The sequence below is a fragment of the Nicotiana attenuata genome, unplaced genomic scaffold, assembly GCF_001879085.1.
Source record: "Nicotiana attenuata strain UT unplaced genomic scaffold, NIATTr2, whole genome shotgun sequence".
Lineage (NCBI taxonomy): Eukaryota > Viridiplantae > Streptophyta > Magnoliopsida > Solanales > Solanaceae > Nicotiana > Nicotiana attenuata.
In genome coordinates this window covers 722938-747389 of record NW_017670291.1, presented here as the reverse complement: position 1 = coordinate 747389, position 24452 = coordinate 722938, and the positions used below count along the sequence as shown (strand labels likewise).

The 24452-nt window shown below is 38.4% G+C and overlaps 1 protein-coding gene and 1 non-coding gene across 2 annotated transcripts in view; one reads left to right on the top strand and one right to left on the bottom strand.

Annotated features, from left to right (window-relative positions):
- Positions 1–578: 578 nt before the first annotated feature.
- Positions 579–651, top strand: TRNAR-ACG. The gene has a single exon. It is a non-coding gene; the product is annotated as a tRNA-Arg (tRNA).
- Positions 652–4365: 3714 nt separating this feature from the next.
- Positions 4366–24452, bottom strand: part of LOC109237337 — a 39282-nt gene continuing 19195 nt past the window's right edge. The window contains exons 5-7 of the mRNA XM_019403633.1: positions 6176–6296; positions 5318–5415; positions 4366–4458 (exon numbers count right to left, since the gene is read on the bottom strand). Of these exons, the coding sequence (XP_019259178.1) occupies positions 4366–4458; positions 5318–5415; positions 6176–6296 (312 nt within the window). The remainder of the gene's footprint in view (positions 4459–5317; positions 5416–6175; positions 6297–24452) is intronic.

Genomic DNA, 24452 nt, shown 5'->3' with positions numbered 1-24452 from the left:
ATTTAATATATTATATCACTTTTCGTCAACAGAAAAAATAACAAACATTTTTTGTTTCCTAAAATAATTAAGTAGGAAAAAGGAAGAAAAAAAGATTATAAAAAAAAGCCATTTATGTTTAGAGATTTGACTGAGAATGCAGTAAACTGAATTAACCCTATCCTCATATGCTCAAAGAATTTTGTTTTTTATGTGCTCAATTGACATTAGCAGATGGAACATAAAATGCATTCCGTGGAATGTAATTAGAGTGTGGGAGTAAAATCTTTTAAGTTGTTAATAGGTGCTTGAAACCCAAGAGCATAAACTGTCTACTACAATATTTATTTTCTTCGAAATAGAGTAAATTCTATATTACATTGCAAGGTCAATGGCTGAAAGTTGTGCTGCTCCATGGCATGCCACTGTTCTCATTACCCTTCTAAGGCAAAATGAATCCAGGATATAGCTGATAATATTTGCTTAGAACAAGCAAGGAAGGTAACAGGTGGAAATAGCAGGAAAAGGAAAATGAGAGGAAGAGTGTTTCCAAGTGAATATTGGGTATATCTGTTGTGCTTAGGGAAAGGAGCACCAAAGACTCTGTGGCCCAATGGATAAGGCGCTGGTCTACGAAACCAGAGAGTCTGGGTTCGATCCCCAGCAGAGTCGTATATTTTTTTATTTATTGTGTTTTATTAAACTCGGTGGTGTTTAATTCAGTTTAATAAAGCTTTTCTTTTGAGTTCAAAAAACAAAACCAAACAGAGTAAACGTGGTCAAGCTTACCGTTTCCCCAAAAATCTGCTTGACTTTTTTGTTTCCTTTCAAACGGAGAATACTCAAACAATTTTAGAATGTTTATATCTTGACTAGTGTCCTAACTCCTCAAATTTACTTCTTGAGTTTCAATTTGTTTGTCTTAGTTTGATTTGACAAAAAAATTAATAAAAAGAGAAATATATTTGAAACTTGTAGTCTTAAATGTATCATAACATTTATGTGTTATAAAATTTTAAAACTTGTGGTGTTAAACAAGTCAAAACATTTGTGTGATTATAAAAGTTTTCCAAATAAGAAAATACAGAGACAAACTAAACTTTTTAAAATGTACTAATAAGAAAATAGTGCCCATAAAAAGGTAGAATGGGAGGAGTACTTTTTGTTTTGTTACGACTCATTAAAGAGGAAAACGCTTTACCTCCTATAGCAACCTATGACACCCTATTTACTATAAACCAAAATAATTTTAAAATATTATTACTTATAGCTATCTAATCTATTTTATAATAAAATAAATATATATTTTATATCCTACCATTAAGACGTGAAATACGAAAGTTATGTTCTCTCTCTTTTCCTTCTCTCTCCTCCTCAGCAAGATTCTCAATCATCTCTCTTCTTTATCAAATTTGGCCATAGTCATAAACCTCCAATTTCGGCTGAAGAAACGAATACATACCAAACTCTGCCTCTTGAGAAAAAGGAGGAGTAATGCATACTAGTACACCTAGTAGAAGCCACTACAAGAAATTAGACCTATGACGACACTTTATAAGTATCGTATTTAGTTAAATAAATGTCACCAATTCATTAACTGATATTTATTTTACATTTAGCTTAAATGTCGGAGATTTTGGGGTCAGGAATTTTTTGATATCTAATTAAATGTCGGCAAAAGTTTTACAACATTTATTTTACGTCATTTAGGTACATGTCACATAGAAATTTACGACATGTGAGCTAATATCACTAAATAAAGAGTTACATTTATTTCTAGACTTTTATTAATGTCAGCATGATGAGTTTCAAGCACATTCTGTTTTGTTTTTGACATATTTAGAAGCGTCGATGTTTACATGAAGCCGTAATCCAAATTCAAGTTATATATCCTATAAATGTAATCCACCATAGACAATATATACTGAAAGCAATATTTTAAAGATAGAAGTTCTCAATATCTAATAGAATAATATATGTTCTCTTTACAATAATCAATGTCATGATAAAATTATTTATCAATATTCAGGCAAAATCTAACTATCCGATCTTCGAACAACAAGAGACGTCTTCACTTCTTCAACTCCTCTTTCACTCTTTCTGCACTTTCTTCCAAAGATCCCTTCCTCATTCACTTATGTATCTGTCTATTTGATAGCTGTTGACAAAGATAAGAAAGACGGATCACAATGCAATTTCTTTATAAGCATCATCTTCATAAGTTACCTTTCATTTCAACAAGTAGGAATAATCATGAGTTGAAAACAAAAAACATTAATAGAGAATTATCCATCAAATATAGAAGGACATTACCGTAAGAAGCAATACTCTAGACGTGCTCATTAGGACTCCATATCATACACAAAAAGACTAAGTACATGTCATGAACAATTTTATTTTTCAGCTTGATAGCTATGACCACCGAAAACTGATAAGAGTTGCCTCATATATTCATATAATTGGCAACAATGTCATTCTCCACAAGAACAACATATTCCCTACCAATCAATCATCTGAATTTCTTTGAAGGAAAACACCAGTAACATTCATCACTATACATTAAATTTAGATTATGACTAACTTATTTTAAGCAAGATGGAGAATTTAACAAAATTAACCTTAATGCTTTATAGAAAAAAATTAGCTTTAGTGAATATATGAAGCACATAACAAAAGTACCACAAATTTGAGAAAGTACCCATGTGTAGGCAAACGACCTCATCAAAACCATATAATAAATCTATAAATATCGTAATTAAGCCATATAAGATTATCAATAAAAAAGAAGAAGTTCACATATAAACGATTTGAGAACAAAACAGATACATGGTCACAATAGAGAAAGAGAGATCTAAACAGTAAAGAGAAAGGGAATTCTCGTGTTGCATCTTTTTCCCTCCACCATGACGCCAAAGGCAGAGAAGAAATTACAGGTCAGCAATAAGCTATATTATGAATGGTGGAACCACTGCGGTTGACGAGAAGAGATTGCAGCCGCAAAGGGTGAAGGAGACCTAAAAGAATTAGGTCTTCACGGAAGCCGCTGTACAATTGGAGATATAGTTTCTACATTTAAAGTAATTAAATTTTTTGAATACGGTAAATTCTCGTCGTTAAATATGTCGTAATATTGTATCATCTATAACAATTGTCATAGTATTCCCGGCTTTTATCATCAAATGACATTAACTTTACAACATTTTTTCATAAATGGATCAGTAAATTACTTTGTTTCCGACATTTATTAGAAAGGTGACTAATTAAGTGTCGCTATATCCTCCTTTTCTTGTAGTGAGCAGAAGGAGAGAAAGATGAAGAAGCAACAGCAGAAAAGGATGAAAAATCAAGCAAATCTCACCGCCAATCCACAAAAAGAAAATACAGAGACACACTAATCTTTTTTAAATGGAGAAATATGAAGAAGCAACAGAAAAGGATGAAAAATCAAGCAAACCTCACCGCCAATCCACAAAAAGAGAAGCACTCGTCAACACATTTTGTGAAATCACTTCTGCTTCCAAACCCGAAAGCCCTTTTCTTCCTCGAAAGCCACAACTTCGAAATTTATGTATAATTGATTTTGTTGAGTTATTAGGAGTGATACAGCTAATTGATCCTCTTTCCGTTATTAAATAGCTGGATTCTCCTATTTTTTAGGCGAATTTCGCTACTTTATTCATGAATACAATCGCACAGCTGGACTGCCCTATTTTTTAGGCGAATTCCGCTACCGTGTTCATGAATACAATAGCGCGTATACAGCAAATATAGTCGCCTAACAACTAAATAGTAGCTATAGAAAGTAATTATGTATATGATAGCTATAGGAAGTTAATAGCCACTAAACAATAGTGGTTTCTAAAAATTGCTCAAACTTTTCCATTTCCAAGGCTTTAGCCCAAGATCTTTGATTTGTGGAGGAATCTTATCCATCCTCCACAACTCTCGAGGGTAGTACAAGAAGTATCACACACTAGCATATATTACCAAATCTCAAGTAGGCGAGCTTGCTACCTTTTTAAAGTTCTCGCATATTATGAGAATATGATTTGAACGTAAACTAATCGTAAAATTCTCTTCCTTTCTATGTCTATCCTCTACATCGGACATGCACGATTTCTTTAATAAATTGAAAAATTAAGAGAGGTCAAGTTTCTTATTTTACCTATAAATATCTCTAGGCTAAAACATTTACGACAATTATTTATTTTGTTAATTTATTTTGTCCTGTTGGTCCTTTTCCTCTTTTTAAAATAACCTTCAATGATTTTGCCTTGCATTGATTTCTTGTGGATGAATTTTCAACATATAATAAGTTATATCCTATTAGTATTTACAGTGTACAAATAACAAATAAATCTTAACATAATATGCTAGAACTAGTTTTCAAACAGCTCTTCTAATACAGCTTCCTAAAATGGGCAAGAAATGACGCAAAGATACTACGCCAGGCAAATTTCTGATTGCATCCGCTTGCAACTGCATCCAGATATGATATAGAAAAGGTGAACCTCTCATTTGGATTAGTGAAAAAAAGGCATGACACATGGTCTATCATTGAGGTGACAGGGCATGGTACATGGACCATCAATATAGCGACAAGTGGCGTTCCTAATTATATGAGTTAAAGAATGCGAAAAAGACACGGAAGGAACACCTTTGGGTTTACACCGAGAAAAGAGCCGAACCTGACAGTTGTAAAAGGAGAAAAGGAGCGGAATGAATAAAGGCCATTAAGAAAGAAAGAATGATGCACGAACCTGTCATAAATAAGGAAGGAAAATCGATACGGTCAGGAAATCTTTAGCCATAAATACTTCGGTTACAATTGATATGGTAACGGGTAATCAAAACAATTAATGCCATTAGTGAACCCGAATTAGTAAGGAAACCGTTACAGTTGTGTGCTCCTATATAAGGACCGAAACCTCATTTGTAATGGCATTGGATAATAATTAAAATCCATGTAATCATTCTTTACTTTATTCTCAAGGTTCTAAATCGATATTTTGGGAGTGATTATCAATCTGTTTCATATTTTCTTTGTCAATTATTTTCATTCCTTGATTTATTCTTCAAATTATTGTGAAAGTGAAGTAAATCTTGGTTATCAATAACCTGATTTCTTCTAGATATTGACTTTGACCGAGAAATCTATTTTTGGGTTAAACAAATTGATTTAATTGTCGGGAATCTGTAATCTGTTCACTTTCCGAACTTCATTTTTAACGACCAAGTATGTCAACCGTTAACGAGAACAACCAGCTGAACCAACAAGGTGGAACTCCACCACACCACACACCTACGGGATCCCCTCAGTAATCCCGTGGAAGTTCACCTGAAAGGTCTGCGTCGCGCGCTGAAGATCGGCAGGAAGACGACCAAACCGTGGAGCAGGATGCTCCAAAGCAAATTGCAGAACACGTAAACAGTGCACTGCAAGTATTTGTTAGAGGATTACCCAATGCAGCGCAAACTCCCCCACCAGTTAATACAACAACTTTGGAGAACTCGTGTTGTAATGACCCGGCCAGTCGTTTTGAGCATTTTCACTTCGCTAGCCAGTTCGCGGGCATGACTATCCCCGTATGATGTATTATGACTTATATAAATCGTCGGTTTTGGTTTTCAGGTTAATCGGAACAGATATGGAAGAATGATTCTCAACTTGAAGCTTTAAATTTGAAAGGTTTGACGAAGTTTTGACCTTTTAGTATTCGATCTCGGATTTGGATTTTTATAATTTGGTTAGCTTCGTTAGGCGATTTTGGACTTGGGAGCGCATCTGGAATGTGATTTGGAGGTCTGTGGTAAGTTTAGGCTTGAATTGGCAAAATTGGAAAATTGGCGTCTTTCGATCGGTAGTGGAAATTTTGATATCGAGGTCGGATTGAAATTTCAGAAATTGGAGTAGGTCCCTTGTGTCATTTGTGATGTTTGTGCAAAATTTCAGGTCATTCGGATGAGGTTTCATAGGTTTTGGCATCGTTTGCAGAATTCGGAAGTTTTGAAATCCGAGGGTGATTTGGTGTTTTGATATTGTTTTAAGTGCTCTGAAGGTTGGAATAAGTTTGAATGTTGATATGTGACTTGTTGGCATGTTTGGTTGAGGGTCTCGGGATGATTTCGGATGGCCATCAAAAAGTTTGAACTTGAGAAATTGTAGCTGGTGCTGCTGTTTCTGTCATATCCGCACCTGCGGATTGGGGACCGCTGGTGCGAGCTCCGCAGGAGCGGAAAGGAGGCGCAGGTGCGTGGAGGACCGCAGGTGCGGCTAGGTATACCGCATTTGCGATGCCACAGGCGCGGTAAGGCGACTGCATATGCGAGAGCTGGCAAGTTAAGTGAAATCCGCAGAAGCGGATATTTTTCCGCAGAAGCGGAAGTGCAGGTGCGCTTATGGAGTCGCAGGTGCGAGATCCCTGGGCAGAAAGTATACAAAGGACCCTTCGCGAATTTTGGTCATTTCTTCACAATTTCAACTCGCTTTTTGGAGCTTTTGGAGGGTTTTGAAGAGGGATTCAAGGGGAAACTCGTTGAGGTAATGTTTTTGAACCTAAAACTCGATTCTATGGTGATTTTCAGTTGATTAAGCATGAAATTTGTGGGATTTAAGGGTGAAAATTGGGGAATTAGGGCTTGGAACTTGAGAGTTAAAATAGGGCGATTGAGGGGTCAAATGAAGATAGATTTTGGTAAATTTTGTGTGTATGGACTCGTGAGAGGATAAGGATCCTGGTTTTGTAATTTTTGTTCGATTCGGAGAAGTGGGCCCGGGGGTCGGGTTTGGCCAATTTCGGGATCTTTTATTTAATTTGATAATTTTCGCATGGGCTTTGTTCCTTTAGCATGTATTAATGATGTAGTACTGATTTTGGTTAGATTTTGAGCATTTGTAGGCCGAGCCGAGAGGCAAAGGCATCGCGGATTAGAGTTTGGTCCGGTTTGAGGTAAGTAATGATTGTAAATCTAGTCCCGAGGGTATGAAACCCCGGATTTCACATTGTTTTACTATTTATAGGTGACGCACATGCTAGGTGATGGGCGTGTGGGCGTGTACCGTTGGGGATTGTGACTTCGTCCGTCCCGTAGCAACTATAAAGTTGCGTATTTGACTTAAATAATATAATACTTATGTGTTTTAGAAAGAATTTCCTATAAATTGGGCTGAATGCCATATTTGGGCCTTGTGCCAGAGCTGTTTGGACCCTTAGGGGCTTTTTCTTATTATCCTCTCACTATTTTGATTTAAAAACCTATACTCAGTCATGCTATGTTTACTGATTTCATAACTCAGTCTTTATTACTCCATTTTGATGCATGAAAATATTATTTAGGGCTGAGCACCCTATTTTACTGATAGCCCGATGTCGCGCCCCCTTTTTCTCGCGAAATCGGGTTTATGGCATCTAGGAAGACAACTCGTTCCCTTTTGGGAATTGAGTTTTGAATTGAAGAGTCGCCACCTAATGATTTAAGTGCATTAGGACACTAGAAGGGTTTGAGTCAAGTAACCAGAGATTGGGTAAGGGCTTGAAATTATCCCAAGGGGAAGGTGTTAGGCACCCCTCAGGATCCACTAGTGTGGTTCCCGGCCAAACTATTGTTGTGACTTAAGTGGAAAATAAAACTTCAAGTAAGGGGATTTTCACATAATGGTTACAAATAAGCAAAGTTAGAAAGAACGAAAGGGATACTGATTTTTTTTTCTTAGAGAAATAGTTTAAAATTTGAAAAAAAAAAGAAGCAAAGAATCAAAGAATTAAAGGGAAGGGGGTCCTAGGTTTATAAATAATATGGATCACCCCACACAACATCCGGTAATCACTCCTCAGTGAGGGGCTACACGTGATGTTATCGCGTGGTCATCATATCCATATCTACCCTTTCCCACCCCGTTAAGGTATTAATGCGCGGGATGGTCTCGTTTACTTATTGCATGCTATTACCCGCCTCAATCCTATCAGTCCCGGAGGCAGTTAGGACTACTAATCCTAAAAGGGAGGGATATTAGGCTTGTTTATAGTTTCAAAGGCAAAAACTCTAAGGCGACATACAAAAACACGTATAGCAAGTTGGGGGAGAGCACATAAACAAGTGAAGGGCTCAGATAGACCTCCTTTAAACCAAAGAAAAAACATAATTTAGCATGACTTACACATACTTACACATACTGTTTAAGGTATGATTAAAACTTAGAGGTTGAGGCAAACTGATTTATTACATAGTTCGGATAAGAAGCCTGAATCAGGCCTGCCTGCTGGTTGTAGCTAATAAAATCTGATTCAGTTTATAATTTTAGCCCTAAGGCTTGCCTAGGTGTTGGACGAGGGTCCTATAGGCATGATATCTACTGATTTTAGAGACAATGAAATAAACTGAATACATAATGATTTAAGAGAGTCGTCAGTTATTAAAGAAAGCAAGTTTTAGCAAGAGATCATAAGTTCTGTAATTGATGGTCGTTATTATTACTGGTTTTAGACTTATAAGCGAGAGGGGCGATTCAGACTTGATTAATAACTCCTATGGACACGCTTTCTATGCATATTGATTTTAAACCCTTTTAACAGACATGGTAAAATGCAGAAAACCTATAAGCATGATACCTAGATACTGAATTTCATTTATAAAGCCTATGAACATGATATCCAATTGCAGTTGATTGATTAAGACCTATAAACATGATTGCCTGATGAAGACTGTATATGCAGGATTCTGAAAGACCTATAGGCATATTTTCTATGTGCATATGCAGGATTCAGATTTTCAGGTAATTGTAGACATGGTATCTATATGAGAAGTGCAGATATTCAGAAATAACCTATAGGTAGGATATCTATATGGGAATGCAGGAATTCAGAAATACACCTATAGGCAGGATATCTACCCTTTGCATACATAGTTATCCCTCCTTTTTTCACTAGCCATCCCCAAGAGTTTATTACAAAATTATTATAGCCCAGAATGAAGATAAAAAGAAAAATACATAAGAAATTAAAAAGTACAACCAAGGAGAGCCTGATTCAGATTTCCTGTCTGAAATATGAAGTAAACCAACTCCAATGAGATCATGATCCAAAGCCTTTCTCCCCTTTTGGATGTGTCAGAGTTCCCTAAGAGCCTCATATGGACTCCGGGCAGTGCTCACACCCAAATGCATCACCAGATTAAGACATAGTGTAGTGTGGAAGGGCCAGCCCTCAAGTGTCCAAGTTCAGAGGGAATCAAGGTCCCAAGGCAAGGCTCACAAGAGGGGGCAGAACTTAGGGACTAAGAGAGAGTGTAAGTGCAGGAACAGAGTTCTGAGAGGGGAAAGGTAAAGGGAAACAGCTCAAACCAGCACACATAGGGATATATGGGAGGTGGTAAAGAAGCAAAGACAGGCTGGTGGACATACCCAGCAATGGGAAATGCTAGCACACCCATAAGCCTGTTAGAACACACTGTTTAGAGATTAGGATCCCAAAGGACCAAGTTTAATTCATGGACAATAACTTATATATTGCCATGTCTTAAACCATATGCTCAAACACATAAGGGGTAAGGAACAGGGATTCATAGCATAAACAAACAGAAAGAAAGCAGCATGCTAATTGAAATATTGAGCTCTACAGAAACATCAAATAGACATGGATACACAAACTATAAATAAACACATTGCTGTAATGCTGAAGCTTAAATCCAGACATACCAGTTTCAAAGAAACAAGTAGAGAAAAACAGCAAGTCTTGTGAACAGGTCAGAGTGCAGACAAGAAGAGAGAATATTATTGTGTATAAGTGTAAGTCAGGAAGACGGTGTGTTTTTCGTGTGAAAGACTTAGGGTATTTATAGTTGAAAGTAGCTGGTGAAATAAGGTAAAAATCACAGTAGTATGTTAATTTAAGAACTCAGAATCAATCAATTAGAGAATCAAGGAAGTACTCCCCTTTGTTAAGGGAATCAAAATCAAACGAAAAGATTCAGCACCATATAAGGCAAGAAGAAAAAATCAGTGCAGGATTAAATAAGGAAGGAGTCAAGGTTCAGAATGCATATAGTAGTCAATTAGGACCAAATTCAGGAAAATTCCAATTAAGGAAAGGCTCAGCATAACAAGGTACCAAAGCAAATAAGGTAACAAAGTCAGTTAATTTAAACAGGCGAGTAGAATTCTAGGGCTTTGAAAGAAAGTCTTTCAATTACCAACAATCAAGGAAAATAAGAATCAATTATGTGAAGTCATAATTCTGTATTCTCAACATATAAATAGAAGCGAATGAACAAGAGTAGCAAACAAAGTCAGCCATATAGACAGAAGGGAACAAGAGATGAGCAAACACAATCATTCAGAGATAGTGTAAATAGGCTAAGATTCAGCCGGACATGTTCGAAGCATGGTGACCACGACACATTAACAAGAATCAGGTAAATAGGCTAGCACACAAAACCAAGGAAAAGGAGGTCAGGCTAACACACATAATCAAAGCGAAGAAACATGCTAACACATAGAGACAAGGCAAAGAAAATCGGGCTAACACACATAATCAAAACGAAGAAATATGCTCACATAGAACCAGAGTACAGAAATCATGCTAACACACATAACCAAAACGAAGAAAAATCTTTAGAAATTAGGGTTTTTAGCAGAGTCAAGCTAAAAAAAAATAGTAGGAGCATAAAATCGGTCAGAATGAACAAGGAAAAGGTTTAATCATAAAGAAATCGGTTGAAACATGCGTAAAAGAACTCCAAGAAACCCTAGTTTTTCAAAGAAAGGGAAAACGGTTCAAAGTAGATGATCTTTCAGAAGAAGCTCGAGAATAAGCAGAACATAGAAGAAAACATGCTTATAGCATGAAAATAACACCGTTTTGAGAGATTCAGGAGAGAGTTAGGGTTTCAAAAGGAAACCCAAATATAAGTTGAAAGAACCTGTTGAAACTTCACCGATCGTGACATATAGGGTGTGATTTTGCCCAAAATCACACCGGAGAACCCATATGTAAAAGAACCAGAAACCCTAGGTCCAAATCAACACGGCCCAGGATCCTCGAAGGCCCTAGAGATGTTGAGCAAGGCGATGAGAGGCCCATCGGAGACTTGGGGTTGAAAGGAGGTGGCCGGAGATGGCCAGAGAAGGAGGTGATTTGATGGAGTTTTAGGGTTAGGTCTTGAGAGAGGAGAGAAGAGGAGAGAATCTGAAGGCGGTGTCTTTGGTAAAATGGTTTAGGGTTGGGGTCGTTTAGAAATTAAAAAGGAAAGGAGTTGTTTGGAGCGTTGATTTGGGAGATCAACGGTCAGGACTAAAATAGGTAGGTGGGTTCCAGGTTTGGGTAAGGGTCAATGGGGTGTGGGTCGGGTTTTTTTAATTGTAAATTGGGTTGGAATTGGTCCGATTTTGGCCAAAATCGAGAGCCAGTTATGGCTATAACTTAAATAGCCAATTTTCCCCTATTTAATTTATAAAAACAATAAATTAATTTCTGGAAAAAAATTAAAGGTACTAAATTAATTAATAATATATAAATATTAGATTAAAAATACTGGACCCAATTTTATAATTATAAACGCAATTAAATCTTAAAATAGGCTAATGTTGCAATTATACGCAATTTAGCTTTTAAAATACTAAATAAATTTGTAAAAAATGTGCAAAAATCATACTAGCTATATTTTAATATAAATATAAAATTCCAATAAGTAAATTACCAAAGAATAATAATTTCGGAATTAATCATTGGGTTTTTATGGATGAAAAAGGGAAATAAATCATTTTAAAAAACTTAAAATTATGGGAAAAAAATAGTAAAATGCTTGGATATACTTATATATGCGTATATATGCTATTTTAAAGATATTTTGCATATAAAAAATATACAGAAAAAAATTGGGTATCAACAGCTGTCCCTCTTTACCCGGGAAGGAAGAAAGAGTTGTCGGGTAAAGACATGATGACCAATTTTGACCGAACGAAATGTTTTGAAGAAAATTTGGCCGTGCTCCGGCTTCTGAGCTGCCCTCATATCCCTGGTTTTACAGGAATCAGGCCATATGTAGTTCGGGATCTGTCGGCGGAATATGTCGATGGAAGCCTTTCAAGAACGGACGCAATATTCAGGTTGGGATGAATGGTTAAGGTTTAGTAGGGTTGCGGGCACTGGAGCGGAATCGCTCCTGCCGAGATGGCCGTTGCTTGCCGGTTTACCTGCAAATAAGCAATACAAGCATATATTGTGCGTAAATTTAAACATGAAGCAAGTTCCCGTCGGACCATGAGTGATGTCCTTGAACGGTTAGGATGACGTCCTTAGACCATGATGTCCTAGGCCATGAAGCATATAATAAAGGATTCGCAGGCTATGAAATGACGCTCTCGGGCTATGCGAATGATGCCTCCGAACCATGATGCCTTTGAATAATGATGTGCGAAATTAAAGGGATCTTCAGGCCATGACATGGTGTTCTCGGGCTATGTAAATGGTGCCTCCGAACAATGACGATCTCAGATAATTTTGCGATCTTTCAGCCCATGAAATGCAGTAGGTGGCGATCTTTCAGCCCATGAAGCGTAAATAAAGTGGCGATCTTTCAACCGTGCAAGCGTAAATAAAGTGGCGATCTTTCAGCCATGCAAATGTAAATAAAGTGGCGATCTTTCAGCCGTGAAAGCGTAAATAAAGTGGCAATCTTTCAGCCGTACAAGTGTAAATAAAGCGGCAATCTTTCAGCCATGCACATGCAGATGAAGACAGTGTTTAGTCTCGGAAGGCAGAATGGTAGCCTTATGCAATGCGAAAAATGCAGGTGGAGATAGTGTTTAGTCTCGGAAGGCAGAATGGTAGCCTTATGCAATGCACAAAATGCAGATGGAGATAGTGTTTAGTCTCGGAAGGCAGAATGGTAGCCTTATGCAATGCGAAAAATGCAGATGGAGACAGTGTTTAGTCTCGGAAGGCAGAATGGTAGCCTTATGCAATGCAGAAAATGCAGATGGAGAATGTGTTTAGTCTCGGAAGGCAGAATGGTAGCCATATGCAATGCAGAAAATGCAGATGGAGACAATGTTTAGTCTCGGAAGGCAGAATGGTAGCCTTATGTCACGCCCCGAACTTGGGGGGCGAGACCGGCAACCCAGTGCCTCACCTATTCTTGTGTACCAACATGCAACTAAGGGACTCTGAACATATGATGTCATACTTTTGGCCATGGGCCACATTGCAAGACGACAGCGAATGCTGACTAAATATCAATATAAAACTTGGCCGACAAGGCCGTCATATTTATTACAGCTGACAAACCAACCAAATATACATATAAGTCCTGAAAGCCCAACATACTACACTAACTAACAAGATATGTCTACAAGCCTCTACTAATGGGTATACTGTGATCAGAACGGCTCTCCGACCTACTCATGACATATATACGTATATATACAAGATATACATAAGGCTCTAGACCCGGAAACTCCGAAACGCATGGAGCTTACCGATCAAGCTGAACTCGGGCAACACTTATTGAAGAGGCCTACTTGTCTGTCTGTCTGACCTGCTCGCATGAAATGCAGCACCCTCAGAAAAGGAACGTCAGTACGAAATAATGTACTGAGTATGTAAGGCAATATACTGAAAGCTGAAACTGAACTGATAATATAATAACTTCAAGTAGCTGGAAGTCAAAGATAAACTGAAGATATGCTTACCTGCTGATACTGACTCAATTCTCTCAATATAGTAAGTAAAATAGCTGTCCGGCCCTATAAGGCTCGGTATACATATATATCTGCTCTGCCGTAGTAGGCTCGCTCATAAGCGCTCGGCCATACTAGGCTATGTATCTCGACCAACTGGGCTCGCTCATATGCGCTCGACCACAGTAGGCTCGGTATATAACTTACCATCTGATCAGAGGTTGCCCAATAGGACCCTGCCCATCGATTATAGCTCGATGGTAATGAAAATACTTTTAATACTGTATATATAAACTCTCTGCTCTCTTGGCTGGAAGAGGGAAATACTCAATGGAATATAAAGTCCCGATAAGGAGAATATTGTAACTTACAAAACTAGAAAAATATACGTAACTTGCGAGACTAGCAAAATATACGTAAATTTCGGGATATGAATGTAATGACGAGATCATGCCAAATGAAAGAAGAGCTTAGCCTTAACATACCTAGAATAAGAAAAACTCCGTGTAATACTCCGTTGGAAAATCTTCGTTGACTGAGCGAAACTTGCCCCTGCTTCTTAAGGATTCACGGATGAAATTTGTTTTTGGTTCCTAAAATTTTGGAATGAATTTGATCTGATTTGGGGTGAGGCTTGGACGTTAGATTGGAGCTTGAAATTGCTTCTGCTTTTCACGTTGTTTCATAACAGAATGTAAAAATTGTTGTTGGTTTTGAAATGAAATGAATTTGAAGTCATCAGAATGAAGCTTGTCTTTTGAAATTGGAGTTTGCTTTGCTTTCCATTGTTCTTGGCATAATATAGTCCTGAAGCTTTTTGTTCAAGATATTTCTACTAATGAATTCCTTGGTTAGTTTTCTAGATACAAAGTCTTATTTTCCAAGACTTGTAGGTAATGTCTTGGTCATATTCATGATTAGCCATTTGGCAAAAATGACTTCTTAGTCATTTCCCACTTTGGTGGCTTTTTGCCACGTGGGGTGGGGATAATTATTAAGTTTTTTATCCGCTTATTAGTTAATCGGGTAATATCACGTTGTCCGGTAATTAACCAATTACCCGCATAATTTAAAAATTGCGCCAAATTATTTAAAATATTACTCACTTTTCACATACCTTATACACCCTTCTAGCATGGGCATGTAGTACCTTGCACGTCACTAGCCCATAAATACCGGGTATTTTAGCTCGGGCCGTATTTTACCCATAATGCCAAATTTGGACAAAATTCATTTTTTTTACTTGCTCCCCCTTTCACCTTCACGAATTTACTAATCACTTAAAATCCTTATAATCTTCGAATAATCTTTTCCTTGGACTGATGTCAATTACCTTATGACGAATTCAACATAAAATACTGTAGGGTGCAACATCGTTGTAACTTATTACTGCGAAGCGTAACATCACCGTAATGTATTACTGCATTGGGTGACATCATCATAACATATTACTGCAGAGCATAACATTGTCGTAATATAATATCGCGGGACGTAATATTGACATAATATTGCGGGTGTAACATCATTCCCCTCTTTGAAACATTCGTCCTCGAATGTTGACTAGTGCTCTTATCATTTTCGTAACTTATAGCTCTTGTGAATACATTAATACTCTTCTTGCCATTCAAGCATTTGCTCCTTGAATAAATCCAAAGTCTAGGGTATTCCCCCCTTTAGTCTTTTTGCTCATATCATGATCTGTGGTCGAAATCTTTCTAATCTTGCATCTTCTGTTACCTCTTGTCATGCGGCCCGTATGGCCCTGGCTTTGTAGGTGCACTTATGCGATTCATCTTTCCTTTTTCCTTATACCTTTTAGTCAATCTGTAGGCCTTACTTTGTATATATAAGGCTTAATAGGATGCCTCTCTAGGCCTCTATAGGCATATTGAAGTCTTTTGCTCGATACTTTGTTGGATTTACGAATATTGCTATATCTCATCGCATAGGCCGTTTAACCATCCTTATGAATTTACTGCCATAACTCTTACTTTAATTTATCGTTGTTGAGGTCTGTTACCAAGTCCCAGCTTACTCTTGTTACTCATTCCATATGTATAAATTTAAATCCTTTAATGCTTCCTCATTATTGTTCATTTTTAGAATGACGTCCTAATCTTATCTCATACTTTGTAGCTTTTGTCCATCCATTGTTGATTCACCTCAATATTAATCTACAATATACTACTGATAACTTAACCTTTTATGTAATATTGCTGCTAGGATTCACGTTTTATCGGGGAACGTCTGAAATGATTAGATTGATCCACCTGGGGCGATACCCTGCTTTCATAGCCGTACCTCACAACATCCCAATGTGATTCACCTTGCGTGGGTACTTTAATCCTGTCCAATTCATAAGATCTGTTTCTTTTCTTCGTTGAATCATTACTCAATCGAAGGCCCAAATGTCATGTTTTATCTATCACAATTACACCTTCATTCTATTACCGGGGTGGCATTCTAAATACTATTAGTCTTAGACTCCTTTGAGTTTATTCAAGCTATAGCGAGCTTTGTATAATTTAGAGAAACCATTTGCTCTTCTTGTATTCATGGGCTTAATCCTGAGGACTTATCCATTTCCGTTACATTCTCACTCACCCTTTCTTATCCTTACTCTTGTCTTCTAGAACCTTGTCGCTTCACCATACAATGGTTTGCGACCTACACAACTCTATTTATATTACTTGCAGCCTTTCAACTTGCTTGCATCATAGATTTCCTTATGTCATTCTGGGACATCAAGTGAGAAATCACACCGTCTCTAACTCTTCTTTACTGTCTTAATTAGCCTCCTCGATAAAGCATAGGCTATGAGATATGCCACTAACTATGCCGCTATCATTCTTGGATATTAAATTCCAACACTTCTAGCCTTCTATCCGAAGTATGGACTATTCACATATTCTGCCTTTGAGTATCTCGTACGTTGTTCACCTTTACCTTCTTACCTTAAAATCTCACATCGTATCTTCTATCTCTTTCATGACCTCCCTTCTACATAGGTATAATTCACGTCCATAACTTGAAGCTCTATTATAATTCTTACACCTCTAGTGCATACACAATCCGGTGGGAGCTTCGTACTGACTTCTTATGAGGCCGGTACTCTTCAGTTGGCTTCATCATAGAGCTATTATAAAATATGGCTACTGTACTATCTTTCTTATACCTCTGCTACTTAAGAGTGATCCTGAGTTCTATAATTCTCTTGGTCCCTCCTGTTTTGCTTAGTCGATGTAACTCTTTAGGATCCTCTTTTTCTGATCAGCCTCTATGTAGGCTTAAGATATCTTCCGACCTGCGACTCCTGGTATTAGTTATTCTGTTTAGCCTTTCATGGGCGCTGAGGAATATGCATGATACAATTATTTAACAATTTAATCCTTCGTTTATGACCTGGGCTCTTTTAACGTATACCAGAATCTTCTACGGCTGTATATGCTGCATATATAAAACTCCAAACCTTTAAGTGAGTTCTTAACGCAACCAACTCTGGATCATTGATCGAGTAACTCCTTTCATTCCTTCTCAGCTTTCTTTTAACGTAAGCTATTATCTTTCTTGATCTTTCTTCCCCTTGTTGCGTGCATACTTAGCTTATCTTAGCTCCCACGCATGCCGGAATTTCCGTACAATGTTGTTGTGAAACTGTTGTTACCAGACCATTTCCTCTTTAGGTCACTGTGCTTAGGTTAAAGCCTTCTTCCTCATTTTCTCAGCTAGTCTTTCGTTGTAGTACTTTGGGAGAACGCTTGACTCTCGTAAAGCTGTGAGCTTATTACGGACCTTTTTGATATCCTTACTTGCCTATAATCATTCGTAGTTGTTTACTTCCATGCCCTTGTGCTTTTATGGTTTCTTCTGAACTGATATGTTGATTGCCTTCCCAGTGGCACTTTCTTTTATCCCCGCAACACTCATACGGTATCTTTAACTACCCCGACTCTTGTTTGAATATATCTCAAGTATTATAATGATATTCTTCGAGGTTGAACTCTCCATGTTGGGTTTTACTATGTTTATCTCACACAATATGATGATTCGTATGTAACCTTCTGTTTAGCCATAACTGGGATCTTCCTGACCAATTACTAACTACTCGTTGGCCCATTCTCATATCAATAATCCTCATAATCTTTCTTGGGTTACTTCCGTTGTCTTAACTTATGTCTCGCACTGGCTCCTTATTTATTAATAACAGCTCAGGCAGGAATCTTTACTTCCTCTTCTTGATGTCGTGCTTGCACAATATTCTTGAATCGTAGCGTATCTGTAAGATTTTGGATAAGTGCCATCTCATTCCTCTTTCATTTATTGCATTCTTTCTTTACCATTCCATAGTCCCTAGAACTACTTAATTTTTGACTTAATGCAACATCAGTCCATATTCCCCCCTTTAGGGGTGTACTAAATGCTGAAGCCACGAGGATCTACCTATAGATGTTTTACCTCTTCATCTTTGGCGTCGTTTCTCAACATCAATGATCCTTACTTGCCTTGCGGCAATCCTTCTGTACCAAGGATGACAAATTCCCTTACTCGTGAGGGTGACACTTAATGTAGCTGGAACATATAGTCCCTTAAGCTTAACTTTGCTAACATTGCTTGCTTTAGGGAAGCGTCTTCCTGAATGACCATTCTATGAATTCCTTATGAAAATTCTTCTGTGGTCCATTCTATTACCGCCGGAACAAAATCTAAAATTCCCATGATGCCGAGTACTTTCCAATCATTCAGTCCCTAATTCATATTTAGTTTATCTTGTTTACCAGCCCATACTGATTTCTATTACTCTAGGGATTAACTCTCCCCTCTGGTAGTCGCGTTGGAGTCACAAACTTATTTCTCGAAATGAGGATATAACCTTATGGCCTATACTCTTTTGTTGTCTTAAGGCCCTCACCTTTCATCTCTTCCTTCATTTGACTATAGGTTCTGGTAACACTCTACCGTTTTCATCCATGTATCACACCTTATTCATAATGCTTCCTTATCTCTCTTCTCATTACTCTGCTAATATTTCTGCATATCCATTTTCTTGTGAAAACTTCAATACGAAATTCTTTTGCTTTTAGCTTTCCTTTGCTCCATCCAGTGTCTCTTCAAGTTGCTTAACGTTCTCGCTTTACTAGGGACGCGAGCCACACTGAGGTAATTTTATCCCCTTCAAGGCTTATAGTGCATGTCTTTGTAGTACTCATATCTGGCTGCACTACTTTAAAGTGTACCATCTGGTGTCTCACAAGGAGATCTATTAGCACATTTGCAATGTCGTTCGAAAATGTCAACTGACACAAACAATTCATCCATCATATCTTCTTATACTACTTCTATTAACCCCTATAGGGCATATCTGGAATGGGTGCGACCAATTGTATATACCTCCGTTACTGTTGAGGGTAACTCTTAATGCTTATATTTTTCTGCCGAAACAGTAATACTGATAATCTTCATTAACTGGGCACCTCGTGCCCTTTCTTCACCTTGCTTCTTTTACTTCTTGAAAGAATTGTCTTTCACCATAAAGATGGATAGATATTCTTGCCTTAAGGTTCCTTATCAAGAGGCTTACACCTTTCAGTACACCCATGATCTGCTAAAGACCCCACATTTACTTATCGTAGGCATCATACAGAAACCAATTCCTCTTACTCAGTTTTTCCACAACAATCTCTCTTTCCAACATTCATTCCGGATGTAGGTATCGTCTTATTACGAATAAAACAAAATAAAAATTATAAGTGAGTTCTACCACACGATCTAGAGTAAGAAGAAAGAGTGACAGTCCTAAATGCCCTGTAGCCTTCTGCTTATAAGTGTGGTGCACGACACACCCATAAACAAGACTTTACTAGACAGGGCTTGTAGACTCCCTAGGACAGAACTGCTCTGATACCACTTTTGTCATGCCCCGAACTTGGGAGGCGAGACCGGCACCCAGTGCCTCACCTATCCTTGTGTACCAACTTGCAACTAAGGGACTCTGAACATATGATGTCATACTTTTGGCCATGGGCCACATTGCAAGACGACAACGAATGCTGACTAAATATCAATATAAAACTTGGCCGACAAGGCCGTCATATTTATTACAGCTGACAAACCAACCAAATATACATATAAGGCCTGAAAGCCCAACATACTGTACTAACTGACAAGATATGTCTACAAGCCTCTACTAATGGATATACTGTGATCGGAACGGCTCTCTGACCTACTCATAACATATATACGTATATATACAAGATATACATAAGGCTCTAGACCCGAAAACTCCGAAAGGCATGGAGCTTACCGATCAAGCTGAACTCGGGCAACACTTATTGAAGAGGCCTACCTGTCTGTCTGTCTAACCTACACGCATGAAATGCAGCGCCCCCAGAAAATGACGGTCAGTACGAAATAATGTACTGAGTATGTAAGGCAATATACTGAAAGCTGAAACTGAACTGATAATATAATAACTGCAAGTAGCTGAAAGTCAAAGATAAACTGAAGATATGCTTACCTGTTGATACTGACTCAATTCTCTCAATATAGTAAGTAAAATAGCTGCCTGGCCCTATAAGGCTCGGTATACATATATATCTGCTCTGCCGTAGTAGGCTCGCTCATAAGCGCTCGGCCATACTAGGCTCTGTATCTCGACCAACTGGGCTAGCTCATATGCGCTCGGCCACAGTAGGCTCGGTATATAACTTACCATCTGATCAGAGGTTGCCCAATAGGGGCCTGCCCATCGATTATAGCTCGATGGTAATGAAAATACTTTTAATACTTTATATATAAACTCTCTGCTCTCTTGACTGGAAGAGGAAAATACTCAATGGAATATAAAGTCCCAATAAGGAGAATATTGTAACTTACAAAACTAGAAAAATATACGTAACTTGCGAGACTAGCAAAATATAGGTAAATTTCGGGATATGAATGTAATGACGAGATCATGCCAAATGAAAGAAGAGCTTAGCCTTAACATACCTAGAATAAGGAAAACTCCGTGTAATACTCCGTTGGAAAATCTTCGTTGACTGAGCGAAACTTGCCCCTGCTTCTTAAGGATTCACGGATGAAATTTGTTTTTGGTTCCTAAAATTTTGGAATGAATTTGATCTGATTTGGGGTGAGGCTTGGACGTTAGATTGGAGCTTGAAATTGCTTCTGCTTTTCACGTTGTTTCATAACAGAATGTAGAAATTGTTGTTGGTTTTGAAATGAAATGAATTTGAAGTCATCAGAATGAAGCTTGTCTTTTGAAATTGGAGTTTGCTTTGCTTTCCATTGTTCTTGCAGATTATAGTCCTGAAGCTTTTTGTTCAATATATTTCTACTAATGAATTCCTTGGTAAATTTTCTAGATACAAAGTCTTATTTTCCAAGACTTGTAGGTAATGTCTTGGTCATATTCATGATTAGCCATTTGGCAAAAATGACTTCTTAGTCATTTCCCACTTTGGTGGCTTCTTGCCACGTGGGGTGGGGGATAATTATTAAGTTTTTTTATCCGCTTATTAGTTAATTGGGTAATATCCCATTACCCGAAAATTAACCAATTACCCGCATAATTTAAAAATTGCCCTAAATTATTTAAAATATTACTCATTTTTCACATACCTTATACGCCTTTCTAGCATGGGCATGTAGTACCTTGCACGTCACTAGCCCATTACCCCATAATGCCAAACTTGGACAAAATTTATTTTTTTTACTTGCTCCCCCTTTCACCTTCACGAATTTACTAATCACTTAAAATCCTTATAATCTCCAAATAATCTTTTCCTTGGACTGATGTCAATTACCTTATGACGAATTCAACGTAAAATACTGTAGGGTGCAACATCGTCGTAACTTATTACTGCGAAGCGTAACATCACCGTAATGTATTACTGCAGTGGGTGACATCATCATAACATATTATTGCAGAGCATAACATTATCGGAATATAATATCGCGGGACGTAATATTGACGTAATATTGCGGGTGTAACACCTTATGCAATGCAGAAATAAAAATAAAGTGGTAGATGGTAATAGAGTTTAGTCTCGGAAGGCAGAATGGTAGCCTTATGCAATGCAGAAATGAAAATAAAGTGGTAGATGGTAATAGAGTTTCTTAGCTGATAACAAGATTCGATGTTGGGATCGCTGGGGATATTGTGATACAGGGTGTATCACTGGCGTGTATGAATGGTGAATACTGAAGAAGTGTGGCAATTCATGAATCAATGTTTGTCTTGTGGGTGTATAGTATATCATATGCTTTCGTAATCCAAATGCCTGCATACAAAGAAAAATCATGAGTTTTGTAGAGGGGAGGTTAGTTCGTATTCTTGCTAGCCTTGCTTGACCTGTTCCGCTTTGGTCTGGTGATACAGTATGTATTACTAGGATAGCGTTGCTGAACAAAGCGATTTCAATAATAAACATGCATGAGTTTGTAAAAATATGACATAAGTATATAGTTAAGAAATAACTTTTTAGATGAACCGACGACTGTGACGTGGTTCAGGACATTGCAACCTCTCCTGCTTCAGAATTTTGAGGGTCCTCCTCAAAATTCTGCCCCAGTTTAATGGGTTTATGCCTCTGACGGCTGCTTGTGATGACTGGCTGAAATTACTTCGGAATTTTGAGGGTCCTCCTCAAAATTCTGCCCCGGTTTCCAATTGCGGGGGAAATAAAAATTTTATTGAATTGTGACCGAACCCATAAGGCTGCCTACGTATCCCCTCTTAAACGGGAATCAGGTCGAACGTAGTTCAAATTACATCATATAGGGAAACATAAGATTACACATAGTAGCGCTTGATTGCATCTGAATTGATCGGTTTTGGCCAAACTTCTCCGTCCATTTCTGCAAGTATAAGGGCTCCTCCTGTCAGAACCCGGTGAACCATGTATGGACCTTGCCAGTTGGGAGAGAATTTCCCTTTGGCTTCATCTTTATGTGGGAAGATTTTCTTTAATACCAGTTGCCCCGGTATGAACTGTCTCGGCTAGACTCTTTTGTTGAAGGCTCTGGACATTCTGTTGTGATAAAGCTGACCGTGGCAAACTGCATTCATTCTCTTCCCATGTATAAGAGCTAGCTGCTCGTAACGACTTTTCACCTACTCTGCATCGTCGAGTTCTGCTTCCTGTATGATTCTTAAGGAGGGAATTTCTACCTCGGCGGGAATGACCGCCTCTGTATCGTAGACCAACATATAGGGGGTTGCCCGGTTGATGTACGGACTGTGGTGAGGTACCGCAATAAAGCAAATGATAGCTTCTCGTGCCACTGTTTATGCTTCTCTATCATTTTCCTTAGTATCTTCTTGATATTTTTATTGGCGGCTTCTACGGCTCCTTTCATCTGAGGTCTGTAGGCTGTAAAATTCTTGTGTTTGATCTTGAAGGTTTCACACATGGCCTTCATCAGGTCACTGTTGAGGTTGGAGCCATTATCAGTGATGATTGACTCTGGAATCCCGAATCGACAAACGATGCGGTCGCGAACAAAGTTTGCCACGACTTTCTTAGTCATTGCTTTATAAGATGCTGCTTCGACCCATTTGGTGAAATAGTCGATTGCTACTAGGATGAACCTGTGCCCGTTGGATGTGGCAGGTTCGATTGGTCCAATAACATCCATTCCCCAAGCGGCAAAAGGCCATGGTGAGCTCGTTACATTAAGCTCCTTGGGAGGTACCTTTATCATGTCTGCATGTATCTGACAGCGGTGGCATTTCCTGACATACTAGATGCAGTCCGTCTCCATAGTCATTCAGAAGTAACCAGCCCAGAGTATTTCTTGGCTAAAACAAAACCGTTCATATGTGGACCGCAGGTCCCGGCATGAATTTCCTCTAACAGCCTGGATGCTTCTTTTGCGTCGACACACCTTAATAATCCCAAATTAGGAGTCCTCCCATATAGGATTCCTCCGCTGTGAAAGAAATTGTTGGACAACCTTCGGAGTGTGCGCTTCTGAGTAGTGTTTGCAAGTTCTGGGTATTCTCCTTTTGCCAAGTACTCCTTGATATCATGAAACCAAGGTTTTCCGTCTGCTTCTTCTTCGACATGAGCACAGTAAGCTGGCTGATCATGGATCTTTACTGGAATGTAATCAATGAAGTTTTTGTCTAGATGTTGTATCATGGATGACAGGGTAGCCAAAGCATCGACGAACTCATTCTGGATTCTGGGAACATGTTGGAATTCCGTCTTTGTGAACCTTTTTCTCAGTTCTTGCACGTGATGCAGATACGGGAGTATCTTAGAGTTCTTGGTTGCCCACTCTCCTCGTACCTGATGTATAAGCAAATCTGAATCTCCGATCACTAGCAATTCTTGAATGTTCATGCCAATAGCCATCTTGAGCCCTAAGATGCAGGTTCGGCCATATTGTTGGTGCACGGGAACCTGAGTTTGGCAGACACCGGATAATGCTGACCGGTTTCTGATACTAGGACCGCTCCTATGCCAACTCCTTTGAAATTTGCTGCTCCATCGAAAAACATTCTCCAACCATCATAGGATTCCGCAATATCTTCTCCTACGAATGATACCTCTTCATCCGGAAAATATGTCTTTAGGGGTTCGTATTCTCCATCCACGGGGTTTTCAGCAAGGTGATCTGCTAATGCCTGTCCCTTGATTGCTTTTTGAGTCACGTAGACAATGTCGAATTTACTCAACAGGATTTGCCACTTGGCGAGCTTGCCGGTGGGCATGGGCTTCTAAAAGATGTATTTCAAAGGATCCATCCTTGATATGAGATATGTAGTATAGGCACAGAAGTAGTGCCTCAG